Source organism: Aspergillus japonicus (assembly GCF_003184785.1).
Source record: "Aspergillus japonicus CBS 114.51 unplaced genomic scaffold BO86scaffold_53, whole genome shotgun sequence".
NCBI lineage: Eukaryota > Fungi > Ascomycota > Eurotiomycetes > Eurotiales > Aspergillaceae > Aspergillus > Aspergillus japonicus.
This window is the reverse complement of record NW_020291690.1, coordinates 84,826-100,425: the sequence shown is the minus strand read 5'-3', so window position 1 is coordinate 100,425 and position 15,600 is coordinate 84,826. Positions and strand designations below refer to the sequence as shown.

The following is a 15,600-nucleotide window of genomic DNA, read 5'->3' as shown; positions in this document are numbered from 1 at the left end:
CGCCAAGGGCTTGTTCGGGCCCCATTGGCACCCCGCTCGGACCAGCTATCCCGCATGGTTCGTTTAATCTTCGGCAATTAAAGGCCCTGAGTGGGTGTGCTTGCGGTTGTGAAGATGCCGGGGTACTGTTAATGCTGCTGTGTTTGAGGCACCGCTTGCTGCAACATGCCGTCCGAGTGACCTGTCATGACGGGAGATATCCCGTGACCGAGCATCCATAGACCACCCGTAAGTCCATCAGGGTACATCACCTACAAAATAACGGGCATACCAGCGTGGTGGCTGAAATAAAAAAACACCAGTCCCTTCAACCGATCACCACCACAACTCATTCCTTCCCCCTTCTAGACAACTTACCTCAGACCCTCCCCAAAAGCCCTATATACACCAACCCACCCCAAACCACTGGCACCCCCTAAGCCCCTAAGCCCCCTTAACCCCCCCATCCAACCTCACAACCCAAACCCTCGTCTCCCCCATCAAAAACATCTCCCCGGCCTCCCCAAACACCAAATTGGCCACCCCACCCTCCACGCGAATCTTCCCCAACAACACCCCGCCCGCCGACCAGACATTGACCCCATCCCCACACCCGGCATACACATTGCCCCGCTGATCCACCTTAATCCCATCCGGCACGCCATCGTCCGCCATCGCAAACACCCGCCGATTCGTCAGGAACGGCTCCCCGTGGATTGTGGTGACATCGAATGCGTATCTGCATCAGCGTAAGGCAGTTAGCATCGCCCCAAGAGGATATCCGCAAATCCACCAACCCGCTCACGGGTGGGGGGGGGAAACATACATCGTCGCCGGCCGCGTCCGATCCACCGTCCCGTTCCCCAGCGCCGCCCCCGTATCAGTCACATACACCGTCCTCCCGCCCGGCGCGAAATGAATCCCGTTGGGTTTGTCGAACCCATCCGCGACGACGCGGACCGCGTGCGTGGTGGGGTTGTACCGGTATACCTGGTTCGGGAGCTGGGGCTGGTCGGAACCGCGTAGACCCTGGATGGAGGCGTAGTCCGGGTCGGTGAACCAGACGCTCCCGTCGGCGGGGTGGATGGCGACGTCGTTGGGGGAGTTGTACGCCCTCGCATAGAAAGTGGTGAGGAGGGGGCTGCTGGTGTAGCTGTCGTTGGCGAGGGAGAGGGTGTAGAGGCCGGCCGGGTGGGTGGCGTCTCCCTGGCCGCAGAGGAGGATTGCGGTCTCGTTGATGGCGGTTCCGCCGTTGGGGTTGGGGATGGCGGGGGTGGGGGTGATGAGTTGGGCGGTCAGGGGTGGCGGGTCGTCGAGGGCGATTGTGGAGATTTGGATCGTGCTGCTGTTGGTCGTGGGGTCGGTGAGGATGTTGCTGGTCATGTATAGGGTTCGGGTTTGGGAGATGTAAACCGGGGCTTCGTGGGCGAAGGCGGTGCTGGTGTTGTGGTTGGTGGTGAGGATGGATAGGGTCGGGTGGTGGCCGGTGAGGTTGAGGAAGTCTGGGTTGTGGACTTCGAAGGCTGCGGGGAGGGACACTGTTGGCGTCCAGGACGGGGCGGGGGTGAGTGCCGTGGAGGTCATTTTTGTGATTTTGGTGGTTGCGGAGAGGGGGGAGGAGGTGGTGCCAGCCCTTGCTTTATTTATCCTTGACGCGGTCCATGTGGGTGAGACGTGATGTAAGGGGCGGGCTGTGTTGGTCAAAGTTATCTGCAAGTAGAGTACTGTACCACTGGGGCCATGGCACCCCGCTGTGTCCTGCATTGCCTGTTTCGGGCCGCTCTGAACCCCCCCCCCCGTTACGGGTCAAGATTGATGATTAGGGTTGGGTTGCATATCTGGCCGGCGACCAATTTGGGCGAGGATCGTCGATCGATGGCTGCTTGTCTCACCGAGGTTTCCCCGGTGCGGAATTGTCGGCATCAGTTGACAAAATTGACTTGAGAGTCGGGGCTATCCTTGTGAAGACTTCCACTCTCTGAGGTTTGATCTCCTGGTGTCACCAGAATTCCCAGAGACATAGCACATAGCGGTAGTAGCATGTAACCGGCTGACATGCACCACACAGCCCCTGGAGGGATATCTGGGGTAGCTCGGAAATCCTATTCCGAGGACGATACTCAGTTCCGGCCCCCATTGCACTTCCCACTGCAGACCCGATTGACTTAGCCGTTTCACTAGCAAGAATAAGCATTGCTGTCATATCTGAATATTCACCATCTGATCTCGACGTTTTCTACAAACCACTAGCTCGTATGAAGCTACATACTGTATGTTTACCATCTACAACAACACTCCGTACAACATTCGTGTTATATAGATCATGTTTGTTACACATTAGCATCTCTGGTCAGTACATGTACTACCAGTTCGAAGCACAGGGAGAGACAGAAGAATACTTAGCCATGCCATGTACATACTTTGAGCCCTGTCAGAGATCCTGTCCAGCTCATTTGGACATGCTGTGTCTGGAGCTCGGGTTGAAACTCTCCCCAGATGGACATATCCATATGCCCATATCTTCTAGAGTGGTGGAAAAGAAAAATTGATTAGAAAAATTATATAGGGAAAAATGCACAGTATGGTTCCCGAGTGGGGATAGCAACTGCTAGTCGCGAGCGCTCACTCTTCACTGCCTATACTTGCACTGTGACTGTAGGTTACTTCACTTCATGGCCCTGCATAGTTTCCAGAAGTAGGGACTATCGACCGCATCCGATCTGATCAGATCACTCAGGGGGGAGAACCTTGATCCACGACGCATGACATCTCCAATCGGCTGCGCAGCAGTGAATAACGGCTGGGCTATGGCGAATGATATGATCTCAAGAAGAAAAGAAGAGAAAAAAAAAGAAAAGCAACGAAACGCGCACCTTTCCCCTTTCGCTCCTTGTTGACAAATGAATCGAAGAATGAGTGGAAAGAGATAGTGATCAAAAACCATCTATACGAACCTCACAATACCCAAGAGCTCAAGTCCCGACCGTGAAGTGTATGCTACCGAGCGACACCAAAAGCCCACCCATCATGACACCTATAGCCCCTCCTCAACAGAAGCGGGATAACCCTCAAGTAGGTAGCGGAGCAGCACCCCCTCTCGCGCACCGCTGCACCCTTATGGCGCGCCCCAGAGCAACACAAGCACTACGCCGGTGTATCAGCCAGCGACCGGCAGAGGTAGCTAGCGCATACAAAGCCCTGCTCAACGCCTCCCCCCCCGCCACGCAAAGTTATCTCCCCAGCATAAGCCGTGGATGCCGTGGCCGGAAATTACTTTCCTTTGGGGCAACGCACCCGCATATCGTTATCATGTGATATGAGACTAGGGCAGACTAACAGAAAAAAAGGTACCGTAGGTACGGAGTATCGAGGAGCCAGGAATGGAATCCTTGTCTAGTGCTCGGTGTCGCTTAGCGTAATCTCCCCCTGTCAGCTTTTAGTGGAGTGGCGTTGTGGGTTCGGGTCTGGACACTGGACACTGGACTGGGAAGCTGCGCTTTGGTTTTGTTTTCTGCTTGAATGTTTGGTGCTTGAAGTGTTTGGTGCTTGGATATTTGTTAGGGGGATTATGGGAATATTATCGTGGGTGAGAATATACGATTGTTATTGTTCAACTCTGCGGAGGAAGTGCTTGGGGATAAGAACTGGAAGTTCTGGTCTTGGGTCTGGGTGTTTGTGCGGACGGCGAACGGCGAACGGTCCTTGCCGCTAACTCAGCTAGCTAGTGACTAGCGGGATAAGGACTAAGCACCCCCCTTCGGCTTGAGATAGATTATGCGGTGATTTCAAAGCAGGGGTACAGTACGTCGTTTGTTCGTTTGGTCTCGCTAAGATTAGTGATATTTACCCACCGCCCACTCTATTTGCTGTGGTTGAAACACGTAGCATGCGGAGACTTATTTGCACCCAAGTGGTAGTTCATCTATCGAATCCTTCTATCGAAATACCAAGCGTCATCCATAGAATAAATTGTATAGGTAAAGGAAATGACTAAGGAATGTGATTAACCCGGTGATTGGTCCTGCTCCGATCACCGATAAGAAAAGAAAATTACATCGGCGTCGTGGTGGTCGTGACCGTCGTTTTGACGTGGGGCACGGGGAAACTGGCGGCGGCCTCGAAGTCGATGCTGCGGGCGCTGCTGCTCTCGCTCAGGCTGGGGCTGTGGCGGGTGGCCTCCTCCTCGGCCTCGTTGGTGACGTGGAACTGGCGCTGCTCCCAGATCTCCAGGCGGGTGTCGTGGATGCGCTCGCCGGACTCGGTGCGGTCGATGGTGGAGCGCAGCTGCGACTTGTCGCCGTGGTTGCGGAAGCGCGACAGGTGGATGGTGGAGCTGTCGAAGCGGCTGGTGAACTTGCTCGTCTTGCGGCTGCGCGTGCGGCTGCTGCGGTCGTACGAGGAGTGGTGCAGGAACCCCTTCAGGTTGAACATGCGCCGGAACAGCGTCCACGTCTGGGGCAGGTTGGCCACGATCACCGCCGTCGCGGCCTCGCGCACGTACCAGTCCACCCACTCGTCGCCGTACGGCTGCGAGATCGAGTAGTATTTCGACAGGATCGAGCACAGGATGACGAACGCCCCCAGCGAGAACACCCCCAGCAGCGTCAGCTTCTTCGTCAGGTTGAGCTTGGCCTTGATCAGCAGCGGCAGCGGGATCGCCATGATCATCAGGTCCGTGGCCACGTTGAGTGCCAGCGAGAGAATGAGGTGGTTGCGGTACACCGAGCACTGCACGCTCTTCGGGGGCACGCTCCAGTACGCGGAGAACGGGTGGCACCAGCCGCCGAAGAAGAGGATCTCGATCAGCAGGAAGCACACCGTGCAGAAGAGGCTGATGCCTTTGACCCATTTGTGCTGCGTCAGGCCCTTACTGGGATGGGGTTAGTGTGTGACAGAAGTAGATTTGGGTGAGGGCGGGTCTCACGTCATGGTCGAGTACAGCAGCAGCAGACACGCCTTGCACCCCCAGATCGTCCCCAACCACATCTGTTCCACCACGATGACCATTTTGCTGCCCAGAATGCGATCGGGGATGGTGGCGGGGTCGATAGTGTCGACCTGGTTCATGGGGATTTCGTTGGTTCCATGCTGGGCGACAAGTATGAGGAAGACCGTGAGTAGTATGTAGAGAATCTAGGGTTGTCATGGTGAGTGCTTGTGCGTTATTGTTGCACGACCAGCAGATAAGTTACGTACCACTGTCACCAGCATCACATAGTCCTCGATCTGCAGGTTACGGATGGAACCCACTTGCAAGGCACGGGAGACAAATCGCATGAGTGCTATCCTGTCCGTTAGAACCATCACACAGACGCATCGGAGTGTTGTAGCATACTGATCAGCAGCACCACTGCAAACCACACCCAGGTGTTCGCACTGGATGTCATCCTGGCGTCCGAGTCCGAGGGGCTGGTGGGGGAGCCTGAAAGCGAGAGGCGGTTTAAGTTTCGACCTCCCTCAATATCCGAGTCATCTGGCTGCTCAGTCTTTAGGAAAGTGAGGGTCGGCCAGGAACCGTAGGGCTGTCGTCTCCCTTTTGTTCCTCCGTCCGGGTCTGACACTTGGGTTCGTGGGTTGGTCTCGTTCGGGGTTGCCTCGATCCAGCGAAAATAGTCAACGGGCCTGACGCCACATCGGCGGGTCAACCAATTCTTCAGGTGGCTATCGCAAAGTTTATCATTGCGATGGATCAAGGAATTGAGGGGGGAAGGAAGAAGAGAAGAGAGGCGACTGGGGGTACGCCCCTTCTAAAATGACTCGAGCGACAAGGGACCACAAGGGACCGTCCGTCTGACTGATAAGAATCGGTGGAAATTCATACGGGCTCCAATTGTGAAGCCAGACCCAGGGCTACGGCGTCCACGGCCCACCCGCGAACCTCGAAACGCACAATGTCGCGCATGGACAATGCCCGTATTGGGAGGGCACTACTCCAGTGCACACGTGGTTCCCTCGGCCGATCGCGGCGATCGATCCAAGAGGCCGCCCTCGAGGAGACACTGTGTGCCCTTGCACCTGCTGAGATGGCAGCGATCGGCACATTTAGAAAGAAAGTTAGAAACCTTTTTTTTTTCTTTGGTGTGTGTGCACTCATAGGGCTGCTTTTATCATCTATACAAATCAATAGCAAGTGGAAGCGTGCACATTTCACGAAGATTAGTTTTCAGGTATTCCTCTGGCCTCGAACGAGCGCCCAAATTCAGGAGTGGCAACCCCAGGAAACCCCGCGAGTGCCGAATTTCAGGGGGAGGACTCCTGAGTCCTGAGTCCTGACCCAGCCAGCCAGCCAGCCAGGCTGCCAGGTTGTCAAGGCAGGAATGATTAAGCAGCCTTGACATCATTTGGGCAGAATGGAGGCAATCTATCTTTGAAACGCTTTCCGCGGTTTTCCTTTGGGCCGGCAAACTTTAAACGCGACCAAGAAAATTCTTTCCCGCATCCCGCACTTGTGTTTATTGTTGTTTCCCGAAACATGTCGCAAGTCATATCTTGGAGCCAAACCCAACGACTGACTGGGTGATACAGTACCAGTCTGATGTTGCGTCTCTGGTTGCCATTTCTTGCGTCGTCTGCAACAGCCGAAGAACCAGATGAATCAGACTCCAAAGTCATCCGGGGGACGGAGAAGGAGAGCAAAGAAGGAGGTCGGATCGATATCGGAGACCGGGATTAGGGCCCTCGGGGCTCGACCGGAGCGGGTCTAGCGCCAAGCTAGTATCCGATAGGCTGTCCACCGGGGGGCAATACTGAGTGAGACTGAGTGTACCTAGTAGTACTAGTTACCTACAGGTGTAATCTAAGGTACCCGGCCTATGTATGGCTGCCAGCCCATAGTCAGTCTAAGGTAGTGTAGTGTAACAGTAGGTCCAAGGTTCCCAGCTTTCAGCTTCCATTCCTTATCACACGAGTCATATAGGCTCCGGAGACTCATAAACCCCCACGGCGGCATCCCGACATCAAATCATCCAGACTGCACGAGCTGGAAGGATGCAAACTGAACTCAAATTCCTCTCGGCCTTGCTTACTCGGGATAATTTAGATTGAGGTTGCTCGTGTCGGTCGGTGTCGCGGTCGAATGGGTATTCTACGTCCGAGGCCGCCCTGGTGCCTGGCCATCCCAAGGTTATGCAGGGATGCTGACCGTGGCGCTGCTGCAACTTTGTTTCTAAGCGGCGCATCGCAGCCATGGCGTGCACAAGATCTTATCGCTTCCAATGAAGCTCTCCCTCCCACCGCGCAGTGCATCAGTTGATCTCGAGCGGGGTGGACTGTACTTATACTTCGCTACTGCTTATGCTGCTTGCAGGGGTCTTATCGAGTCTCTTGCCCCTTGCTGTACCCACCAAAGTAGAACAAAACAACACGATTCACCTTTAATCCGATGTCGCATAGCTGCTCAGCAGTCAGTCAGCCCATACTTTCCATATTCAAACCATCTTGACACCCCATGGACTGAGTCACCCTGTAAAGAACAGGACATGTCTTGGCGGCATTTCTTGTGGTCGCAGTCTGATCAACCCATCTTTACCAGTCGGGTATATTCGACGAACAGAAAGGTTTATCAGATGCCCATCGATCGATTGGCTGGCAATTAACGTTGAGGTTAACATTATAAGATTCCTGCTGTCATGCCAGTGGCCAGTGAGGCGCGTCCATCCCGACTTACCCCAACCCCCGCCCCACACCGCGTTCAAGGTTCCCGAGGCTCTTGCCTACCTTGGCGGATTCGCCAAATGATTCCTGTTCAGATGGCAACGAGCGATTGCCAAGATGAGGGTCATAGATGGTGTATATGGATGCACCAGCCTTGCCTTCTATACTTGAGACACGTCCGAATTGAACTTCCTGCGCAGAAGACTGGGCATAATGCACTGCGCTGTGCGGGATCTCCATCACCACCTTAATGAGCTAGGTTATGATCCACGGGTAGTGGATGTTGTTCTTCCAAGGTGGATACGGGATCAGCGCTCGCAGGTTTTTTTTTTAAAGATTGATAATAATAACTCAGGCAGTGCGCGCGGTTTTGTGTATGCATGTGCTGCAGGGATCAGCGGTCATGTCAGTCTTACGAACACGTACTCGTGGTTATGGATGTTTGAATGACTCGACTAGTTTTGTCGACTAATGCATGCACTGCTGCTGACTAAACATACACAATCTGCTGTGCGCAGTATGCGCAGTATACAATACGCGGGACTCTCCAATGCACCCACGAACCTTTTCCAGAAGCTATCTACACACCGTCTCGGAGGCTGGACTATGTACCCCCCCGAACCTTATTGATTCGAAAGCAAGACAACGGCTCGGGCTTTGTTCGGAGAAGGAATACCGGCCAATGACCATATTCATCCCTTTGCTCCGTGCTGAAGGATTCGGGTGGATCTCCGACCTCGTGAAGAAAAAGGAGTATCAAGGTGGAGTGGAGGGTTCCCGGAGGTTTTCCGGCGCAAGAGCCTCAATGAATTTTCTGGAATAGTGTTTGCTGTGCTAGGTGGGATGTATGAGTAGTTCAGGGTTCGGTGCAGAGGGGACTGACTCGGGGTTGGAGGGGGTGGGTGGTGGGATGCGGCTTGTTCGGACGGATACGAGGCGTGGGATGGTAAGGTCCGCGTGGGGGGAGTTATTGCTTCTCTCGGGGTTAGTCATTTGAGGTCAGTGTTCTGGCTTGAGTACAGGGCAGAAATTCAGTGTCTTATGGTTGATCCATTGATCTGGATTCATGGGGTATCGGCTTGATTGTTACCCGGTCGATGCTGCACGTTCAATCCTGAAGGAGTGCAGAGAAGCTCGGGATATTGGGATGAATATAAATCTTGTCAGGGAAGATAGATCCGAGAGGGAACAAGCCTGTGTCTGCAGGTATACACAGTAGTTCCTAGGCATAGGAGGAATTGTTGAACGTTGCTTCTTCGACTGACCTGGGTATGACTCATCAGCCATGTTGTGGCTAGTATAGTAGGCTTGCTTGTGGCGGTGCCTGGAGCCGAGCTCCCATGTACAGTACAGGAGAGTACGGAGTACAGTGATGAAAAACATAAGACCTTGATGATGTGGTTAACACGTCATCTAGTGATCTTGAGATTTTGTTCCTTTATTTCTTGAGTGCCGATAACTGGCATCGATGCTGGTATTATGTTTTTCTCGATCATCGCTTTTGTCCCAAGTCTACCTACTCACATACACTCCCTGACCAGCTGGGTTACAGCTTGGTGAGGAATGCATTTGGTGAATGAAGGCCAAGGTATCGAAAACATAGCTTGAATAACTATATCACAGTAGCGAGAGGGCCCTTACAAGTTGGATCTCTGCGCCAGAATCGTTTATCTATTGTTCGCTTTGAAGTCAATCCACTGAGTTCCGATTTCTAACTCAGGTGACCAAGGAGTGTGCATGTCACGAACTATACTCGAAGAACGCCAAACATCCATTCTCGAAGCGGCTTTTATAGCTCATTTATGTCGACCACCTGATGCCATTAATATTACTAGTCTGGGAGGCTGAGGAAGGAGTTCACACAGTCAGTTATTTTGATTGTTTTTGTGCAGCTTGCATGGCTAGATTCATAACACAGGTAAATACAAACTACAACCTCGGCGCGATGCTGTACTTGACCGACTTAACGGTGGTCCAACAGTCCAACGCCTCCTCGCCCATGTCCCGACCGAACCCACTCTCCTTGACACCGCCGAACGGGGCGTTGGCGCTCAGCAGCGACCAGGCATTGACCGTGACCTGGCCCGTCTCCAGGGCGGCGGTGACCCGATGCGCGCAGTTGATGTCGTTGGTGAACACCGCCGCACTCAGCCCGTGCAGCGAATCGTTGGCCAGGCGGATAGCGTCTTCCTCCGTGTCGAAGGGGGCGATGCTCTGTTCTCACCGCGTTAGATTCAGTCACCACACACGACATGTTGAAAAGAATACAGGCGACAAAGATCAAAAGATCGGTTAGGAAAAGCGACCGAACATACCGCAACCGGCCCAAAGATCTCCTCCTGCATGATCTTATCCGTCTGCCCGACATCCGCGAACGCCGTGTTCTGCACGAAATACCCTTTCTCCCCGACCTGCTCGCCACCGAACAACAACCGCCGCCCCGAGCTCTTCCCCTCGGCAATGTACCCAAGGATCTTCTCGAACTGGGCCTTACTCGCCACAGGCCCCTTGGTTGTCGTCTCCTCCAGCGGGTTGCCGGTGACGGGCTGGTTCTCCGCCGCGGCCTGCACGTACGCCTCGAGGAACCGCTCGTAGATGGGCCGCTGGACGTAGATGCGCGACCCGGCGGCGCAGATCTGCCCGTTATTGGCAGTGATGCCGATGCGCGTCCAGAGGAGGGCGTTGGCCAGGTCGCAGTCCGCGAAGACGAGGCTCGGGCCCTTGCCGCCGAGCTCCAGCGAGACTTGCTTGAGGTTGCTGGCGGCGGAGGCGCGGAGGATGGCGCGCCCCGCGGCGGTGGAGCCGGTGAAGGAGAGTTTGCGGATGTTCGGGTGGTGGGAGAGCGCGGCCCCGGCGGAGGGGCCGTCGCCGGGCACGATGTTGACCACTCCGGCGGCGAATCCGGCTTCGCGGACCAGTTGGGCGAGTTTGAGGGCGTTGAGAGGGGTCAGTTCGGAGGGTTTGATGATCAGGGTGTTGCCGGTGGCGAGGGCGGGGGCGAGTTTCCAGGCTGTTATCATCCTGGAGCAGGTTTTTAGTATGTGATTTCAGGTTTTGGGGGGCGTGCAAAGGAACGGGGATTGGATAAGGGTTAGGGTGGTGACGAAGGTCTAGCAATGCCGTGAAGAAGATCATCACACGTACAGTGGCCCATTCCAAGGCACAATGGCCGCACAGACCCCCAAGGGCTCGCGGAAAGTATAGCCCACGCCCCCCGGGATATGCAACGTCTTGCCGTCAATCTTGTCCGCCCACCCCGCGTAATACCGGATGGTCGACACGGCCTGCGGCACATTCAAGCCCAAACTGTCGGTGTACAGGATTCCGCCTTCCAGCGCCTCGATGGATGCGAATTCCTCTGCGTCCCGTTCGATCAGATCGGCCAGTTTGTGGAGCAGTGCGGCGCGCTCGGGCCCCGGGGTGGCTTTCCATGCGGGGAAGGCTGCCGTCGCTGCCTTGACTGCGCGGTCGATGTCCTCCGGGCTCGCCGCGGACACGTCTACGAGAGTCTCACCGGTGGTAGGATTCTCGACAGCCAGAGTGGCATTGTTGGTTGCGGGGGTGAATTCGTTGTTGATGAAGAGGGTGGTTGGGACTGAAGAGGGGTCCTGTTAGCTTGCTTGGGTATGTCGAGGGCGGGGAGTTGGTGGAGGGGTACGTCGGCGGTACCTTCGATTTGACGGCCTTTAGAGCCAGTGAGTGTAATCGACGCCATTGTGCTTGAGTTGTGACAGAGAAAGGATTCGAAGCAGACTCGATGCAAGCTGTGGTGCTGGAGGATAAGTATAGTTATAATATAGCATGGCTACGGTGGAGCATCAGGCTGCCCCGCACCGATTCCGTGGGCATTCCGCACCTCGGAATGTGTTCCGACCGGGAGATGCGGGGAACGACTGATCCGAGCAGAGAGATAAGTGTCTGTCAGCTTCGTTTTTTATTACTCGAAACTCGCTACCGATCCGGCTTATGCTGATGACCGATATGCCTGACAGCGCACTTGTGAGACTCTCTGACTGAGCAGGATGGCGCATCAATCTCACTCGCTGGACTCCTCGTTCTTGCAAAGTGGCATAAGCCGGACGAGTACGAGTTTCCTGGATTGGCTTCTCCGTCAACAGTTTCAGCCACCTAGATGGTCCTGTCAGAGCTGTAATCCTCCGCCTGGGTCTGGCTGAATTGAGTTTGTCCCCAGTCTCTGTTCTGATCGCCGAACTGCCGCGTGTCGTCATATTTCAATTCCAACGGGGTCGCACAGCATCCCATCATCACGTACAGCCACCACCATTTCATAATCGCCTGCCGAAAGATCCGGCAATTGACTTCCCAAGTTCTGCGCGGCCGCTCAAAGCACTGCTCATCTTGGGCATGGTGGACCTCTATCCCGAAAGTCGGTCAGCTTACCGTTCACCCCGGACCGAGATTGTCATCTGAGCGTTCACCAAGGGGGCATATTGCACGAAGAGCCAATCCAACCCCTCTTCTGACCTGACTTCCATGCGGGTCGGACATGGATTGTCCTCAGGGGTGATTCTCATTTGAGGGACGACAGAATTGTCGGGGCGAATTGGGCCCATTAGGCCCATCAGGATCGTGCATGTTTGCGGCTTCATCACACGGCATCCCGTTACTCAGGAGACAAAGGCATGCAGCGGGGGCGCGGGTCGGATAAATTGATTGTGGTCCCTGGAAGACATTCAAGAGTTGGAATAACAGCCAGGATAGACTCCCATTCAATCATACTCGCAGGTTGACCAGGATTGATGGTTGGTTGAGGACCCCGAGGATCTCTGCGCATTGACACCGTCAAGGACGGGATGGAGGCAGATATAAATAGGTCATGGCAGACTGCCGAAGTATTTGTTGTGTCTGTCGGAGCGGACACTAGGCGTCTTTGAGTTAATCAATTCTTCAACTTTCCCACACCATGTTGGTGCTTCTTCTGGTGCTATACCATTTCATTGCTAGCACTATAGTTAGTGCCAGGCCCAATGGCACTCATTACTCCTATCACGAGCTGTGGATGCTGCAGAACTATTTCTGGCAGAATTTCCTCTATCCCACTAACCGGGGTCACATCGAGGCCAACGACTCCTCTATCTTCGCAGCCGATGTAGGTGTTATTTTGCTATTTTCAGGTGCAATGGATCGTTTTCCCAATCTATCTCTATACTTATCGGGTAACACGGCCAACACGGCCAACACGGCTGGTGGTTGCCTGTTTCCAGTTTGTATTTACTCACGACCCGTCCCGCTTTTCTCCAAACTCCAACTCCTGCCTTCCCCGCACAACTTCCTTCCACATCTTCGTCTCTAATCTCCTCTTCCATCGCAGGTCCAAGGACGTGTTCACGCAACTCGCACCTTCGACGGTCGCGAACTCAACAACGAGTATATCTTCGGTCTCTTCTCGCAGCCTGACCACCCCGGGATCTTCGGGCCTCCTATCGCGTACAACATCACCCAGTTCGCGGCCACCGACAATACCGCTGCGGCCACCACTCTCATCACCTTCAACATCATCACCTTCCAGCTGGTAGTCCCCGCCGCGATTGACACCTGGTTCCAGTACGACTCCTCCGGCAAGATCACACAGTATGATGCCGTCTTCCGCTGGCTGGATTATCTCTTCGTGCCCCTCATGCAGGCAGCGGGAAAGATGTTCCATCTGAACGATCCAGTCCAGATTCAGAACCGAGTGGCTGCTCTGCTTGCAGACACCATCTGCCAGACACATCAGGACCATTGCCACGGGGCCAACCAGCAGTACGCCTCCAAAGAGGATTGCGTGGTGTTCCTGACTCAGAGAGTCCGCTTCGGCTTGCCATACGAGATGGGCCGGAACACCTTGCTGTGCCGCGAAGTGCACGACAACATGGTGCGATTCAACCCGCCCGTACATTGTCCTCATATTGGGCCCGGCGGTGGCGGGTATTGTGTCGACGACATGACCTACCAGCAGGTGGTGCTGGAGAAATACTTTCGACACTCCTGGGTGCCATATGGATATGCGGATCACAACCCGTGGGTGGCTGTAGGGACATAATGACGGTCAGAACTGATGCAAGTCTCATTCTGTGGAGGGAACCTCAGATTGATCGTGCTGCGAAATTACCTTCCTGGACCCCAAGACGGAGCATGACAGCTGGTTGACTAACTCGTCACGGACCTGACTTGCTGCCTACGATACTGACGACTAGCACATTTCAAAGCCATTCCTCAACATGTGCGGTCGGATTTGACCCAATCGAGTCCAAATTCTGTCTCTGAAAGGGGATGCAACGGTGACAAGCGAGGTGGCACGTTCATCGCCACCAAGAATTCTCAGGGTCCTCTTGGCAGTCGTCAGTACAATGGTCGATCACGCGCAACACGACCTGGCCTTTTCAGCCCACTATATTGTAGCCCAGAAAATGAATGATTAGGCGCCCCGCGCTGGAACGCACTGTTTGTCACGGAAAATGATTGAGACGCCGCACACCATGTCAAACACGCATGGGCAATTGAAGTCCGGAGCAGCTGAGAGCAGTAATCGACGGATTTGTGCTTTTCCGGACCCCTCTCGCTTCATCACTCCGAAGATGCCTAATGGGTCATGTTGGCTTGTGCGAATGCAAGTGTCGGGCCAAGGTGCAATCAATACTGCAGAATACTAAGACCCACTGCGGACCCGTCGCCCTCCCCGGACGATGCTGTCGGCCCAGTTCGTGGAGAAGTTTTCACGTTGCCCCAAGGCTGAGCAGTGTCTCTCCCGCTTTTCTCCTACCATGTGGTGGATTCAACTATGAGCAAGGTGAGATGAGGTGAGCTGAGCATGACTGTCGTGAACCAGAAGATAGGCAACGGGTCCTGCCGCGGAGGTTTAGCGATAGCTTCAGGGCGGCCAAGCCGGACAAATACGGAGTTGAGCGGAACAGCTGGCTTCGGCCAATCTACACTAAACGGCCAATCGGGTGATTTGCGCGCGACGTCCATCGTGGTCCGAACCTACCACTACTCACTCTACTCCTCCTCTTTCTCGTCCCCTATAGCCTTATGGAATATCGTCGATAGTCGCTGTATGATCAGCCTTGCACGGCGACACATTCGCAATTATTGCATCCACGCACTGGGCTATCCACCACCACCCAACCGAAACAGGCCGTTCTTCGACGCCGCATCGGGCACTTGGTTCCTGCGCAAGACCAAGTCTCCGGGTCGAACCCCTTGCGAGGTTTTACGATCCAGTCCGTTACACAAATTGGTCACAGACGGACAACACGCGGAGTGTATACCACCAGCAATAGCACAAGAAGAGAAGTGATCGGCGAGCGCATGGCGTCAAGGTCGAGACTGACACGTTCAACGTGCCAAGCTACTTGGCCCCTGCGCGTGAATGCAGTCTAATCTCGGCGATGATAGTACCCAGTGCAGCTACCCAGTGAGATTGTGGCTCTGCCGTCGGATTTCTGTGTAGCTATCAGCACGCATCCACCATCCTTCACCCCCTCCATCCTGACTGATTACCTCCGACACTACTGCTGGCCGGATTCTCCGCCAACCATGGGTCCACGTCCTTCACGGCAAGACTGCCCCCCGGCTCCGTAGTGGGATGCCGTTTGACTTCCGGTGCATCAGCCGAGCCGCTGACGACTCTATTCGTGCAGATCAGCGTGGCCAGTCGCCAATCAACCCCGCGAGCGAACGACCCAGAAAAGGTGGAGGAGAGGGGGCAGCGATACACTTCTCTGAAGACGGGAGCTCTGTGCGTGATCAAATGTCTGACATGCATCCTAGTCTGGTTGGGAACTGGTGCTCTGTCTCCACCCCCTCGGTGGCCCTCCCCCTGTACCACCCCCGGCACGACCAAACTTCCCCGGCGCAGGATTGAGAGCGAACCTAGGAAAGCATTATCGGAGCCTTTGAGGCGCGTATCTGATCCTGAGACCCTATCAGCCTTCTACCCGAATTATTTTCTTCCAGTTCAGCCAG

The 15,600-nt window shown here is 54.7% G+C and overlaps 6 protein-coding genes across 6 annotated transcripts; 2 read left to right on the top strand and 4 right to left on the bottom strand.

Annotated features, from left to right (window-relative positions):
- Positions 1-423: 423 nt before the first annotated feature.
- Positions 424-1,722, bottom strand: BO86DRAFT_367987 (SMP-30/gluconolactonase/LRE family protein; the record flags this gene model as incomplete). Its single annotated transcript, XM_025670185.1, has 2 exons — positions 806-1,722; positions 424-718 (listed from the first exon to the last, which is right to left on the bottom strand). Exons 1-2 carry the CDS (start codon positions 1,561-1,563, stop codon positions 424-426), a joined length of 1,053 nt encoding a protein of 350 aa, XP_025524672.1. The 5' UTR covers positions 1,564-1,722.
- Positions 1,723-4,029: 2,307 nt separating this feature from the next.
- BO86DRAFT_320018 (uncharacterized protein) lies at positions 4,030-5,366 on the bottom strand (the record flags this gene model as incomplete). Its single annotated transcript, XM_025668273.1, has 4 exons — positions 4,030-4,849; positions 4,904-5,112; positions 5,176-5,261; positions 5,315-5,366. The coding sequence occupies 4 exons, from the start codon at positions 5,364-5,366 to the stop codon at positions 4,030-4,032; spliced, it is 1,167 nt and encodes a 388-aa protein (XP_025524671.1).
- A 4,020-nt stretch (positions 5,367-9,386) lies between these two features.
- BO86DRAFT_174141 (putative aldehyde dehydrogenase) lies at positions 9,387-11,688 on the bottom strand. Its single transcript, XM_025666531.1, has 4 exons — positions 11,302-11,688; positions 10,777-11,227; positions 9,948-10,653; positions 9,387-9,846 (listed from the first exon to the last, which is right to left on the bottom strand). The coding sequence occupies exons 1-4, from the start codon at positions 11,345-11,347 to the stop codon at positions 9,562-9,564; spliced, it is 1,488 nt and encodes a 495-aa protein (XP_025524670.1). The 5' UTR covers positions 11,348-11,688; the 3' UTR covers positions 9,387-9,561.
- A 72-nt stretch (positions 11,689-11,760) lies between these two features.
- Positions 11,761-12,242, bottom strand: BO86DRAFT_402454 (uncharacterized protein; the record flags this gene model as incomplete). The annotated part of the gene is made up of 2 exons (XM_025673858.1): positions 11,761-12,008; positions 12,041-12,242. The coding sequence occupies 2 exons, from the start codon at positions 12,240-12,242 to the stop codon at positions 11,761-11,763; spliced, it is 450 nt and encodes a 149-aa protein (XP_025524669.1).
- Positions 12,243-12,556: 314 nt separating this feature from the next.
- BO86DRAFT_381861 (uncharacterized protein) lies at positions 12,557-13,675 on the top strand (the record flags this gene model as incomplete). The annotated part of the gene is made up of 2 exons (XM_025670791.1): positions 12,557-12,742; positions 12,965-13,675. The coding sequence occupies 2 exons, from the start codon at positions 12,557-12,559 to the stop codon at positions 13,673-13,675; spliced, it is 897 nt and encodes a 298-aa protein (XP_025524668.1).
- Positions 13,676-14,364: 689 nt separating this feature from the next.
- BO86DRAFT_174134 (uncharacterized protein) lies at positions 14,365-15,059 on the top strand. Its single transcript, XM_025666529.1, has 2 exons — positions 14,365-14,954; positions 15,031-15,059. Exon 1 carries the CDS (start codon positions 14,444-14,446, stop codon positions 14,930-14,932), a length of 489 nt encoding a protein of 162 aa, XP_025524667.1. The 5' UTR covers positions 14,365-14,443; the 3' UTR covers positions 14,933-14,954; positions 15,031-15,059.
- The last annotated feature ends 541 nt before the right edge of the window (positions 15,060-15,600 follow it).

Coding starts and splice junctions, on each gene's coding strand:
- BO86DRAFT_174134 (XM_025666529.1), top strand. CDS start 14,444: ATGACTGTCGTGAACCAGAAGATAGGCAACGGGTCCTGCCGCGGAGGT.
- BO86DRAFT_174141 (XM_025666531.1), bottom strand. CDS start 11,347: ATGGCGTCGATTACACTCACTGGCTCTAAAGGCCGTCAAATCGAAG. Junction 11,228..11,301: donor TAAAGGCCGTCAAATCGAAG/GTACCGCCGACG, acceptor ACCCCTCTTCAG/TCCCAACCACCCTCTTCATC. Junction 10,654..10,776: donor GTGCCTTGGAATGGGCCACT/GTACGTGTGATG, acceptor AACCTGCTCCAG/GATGATAACAGCCTGGAAAC.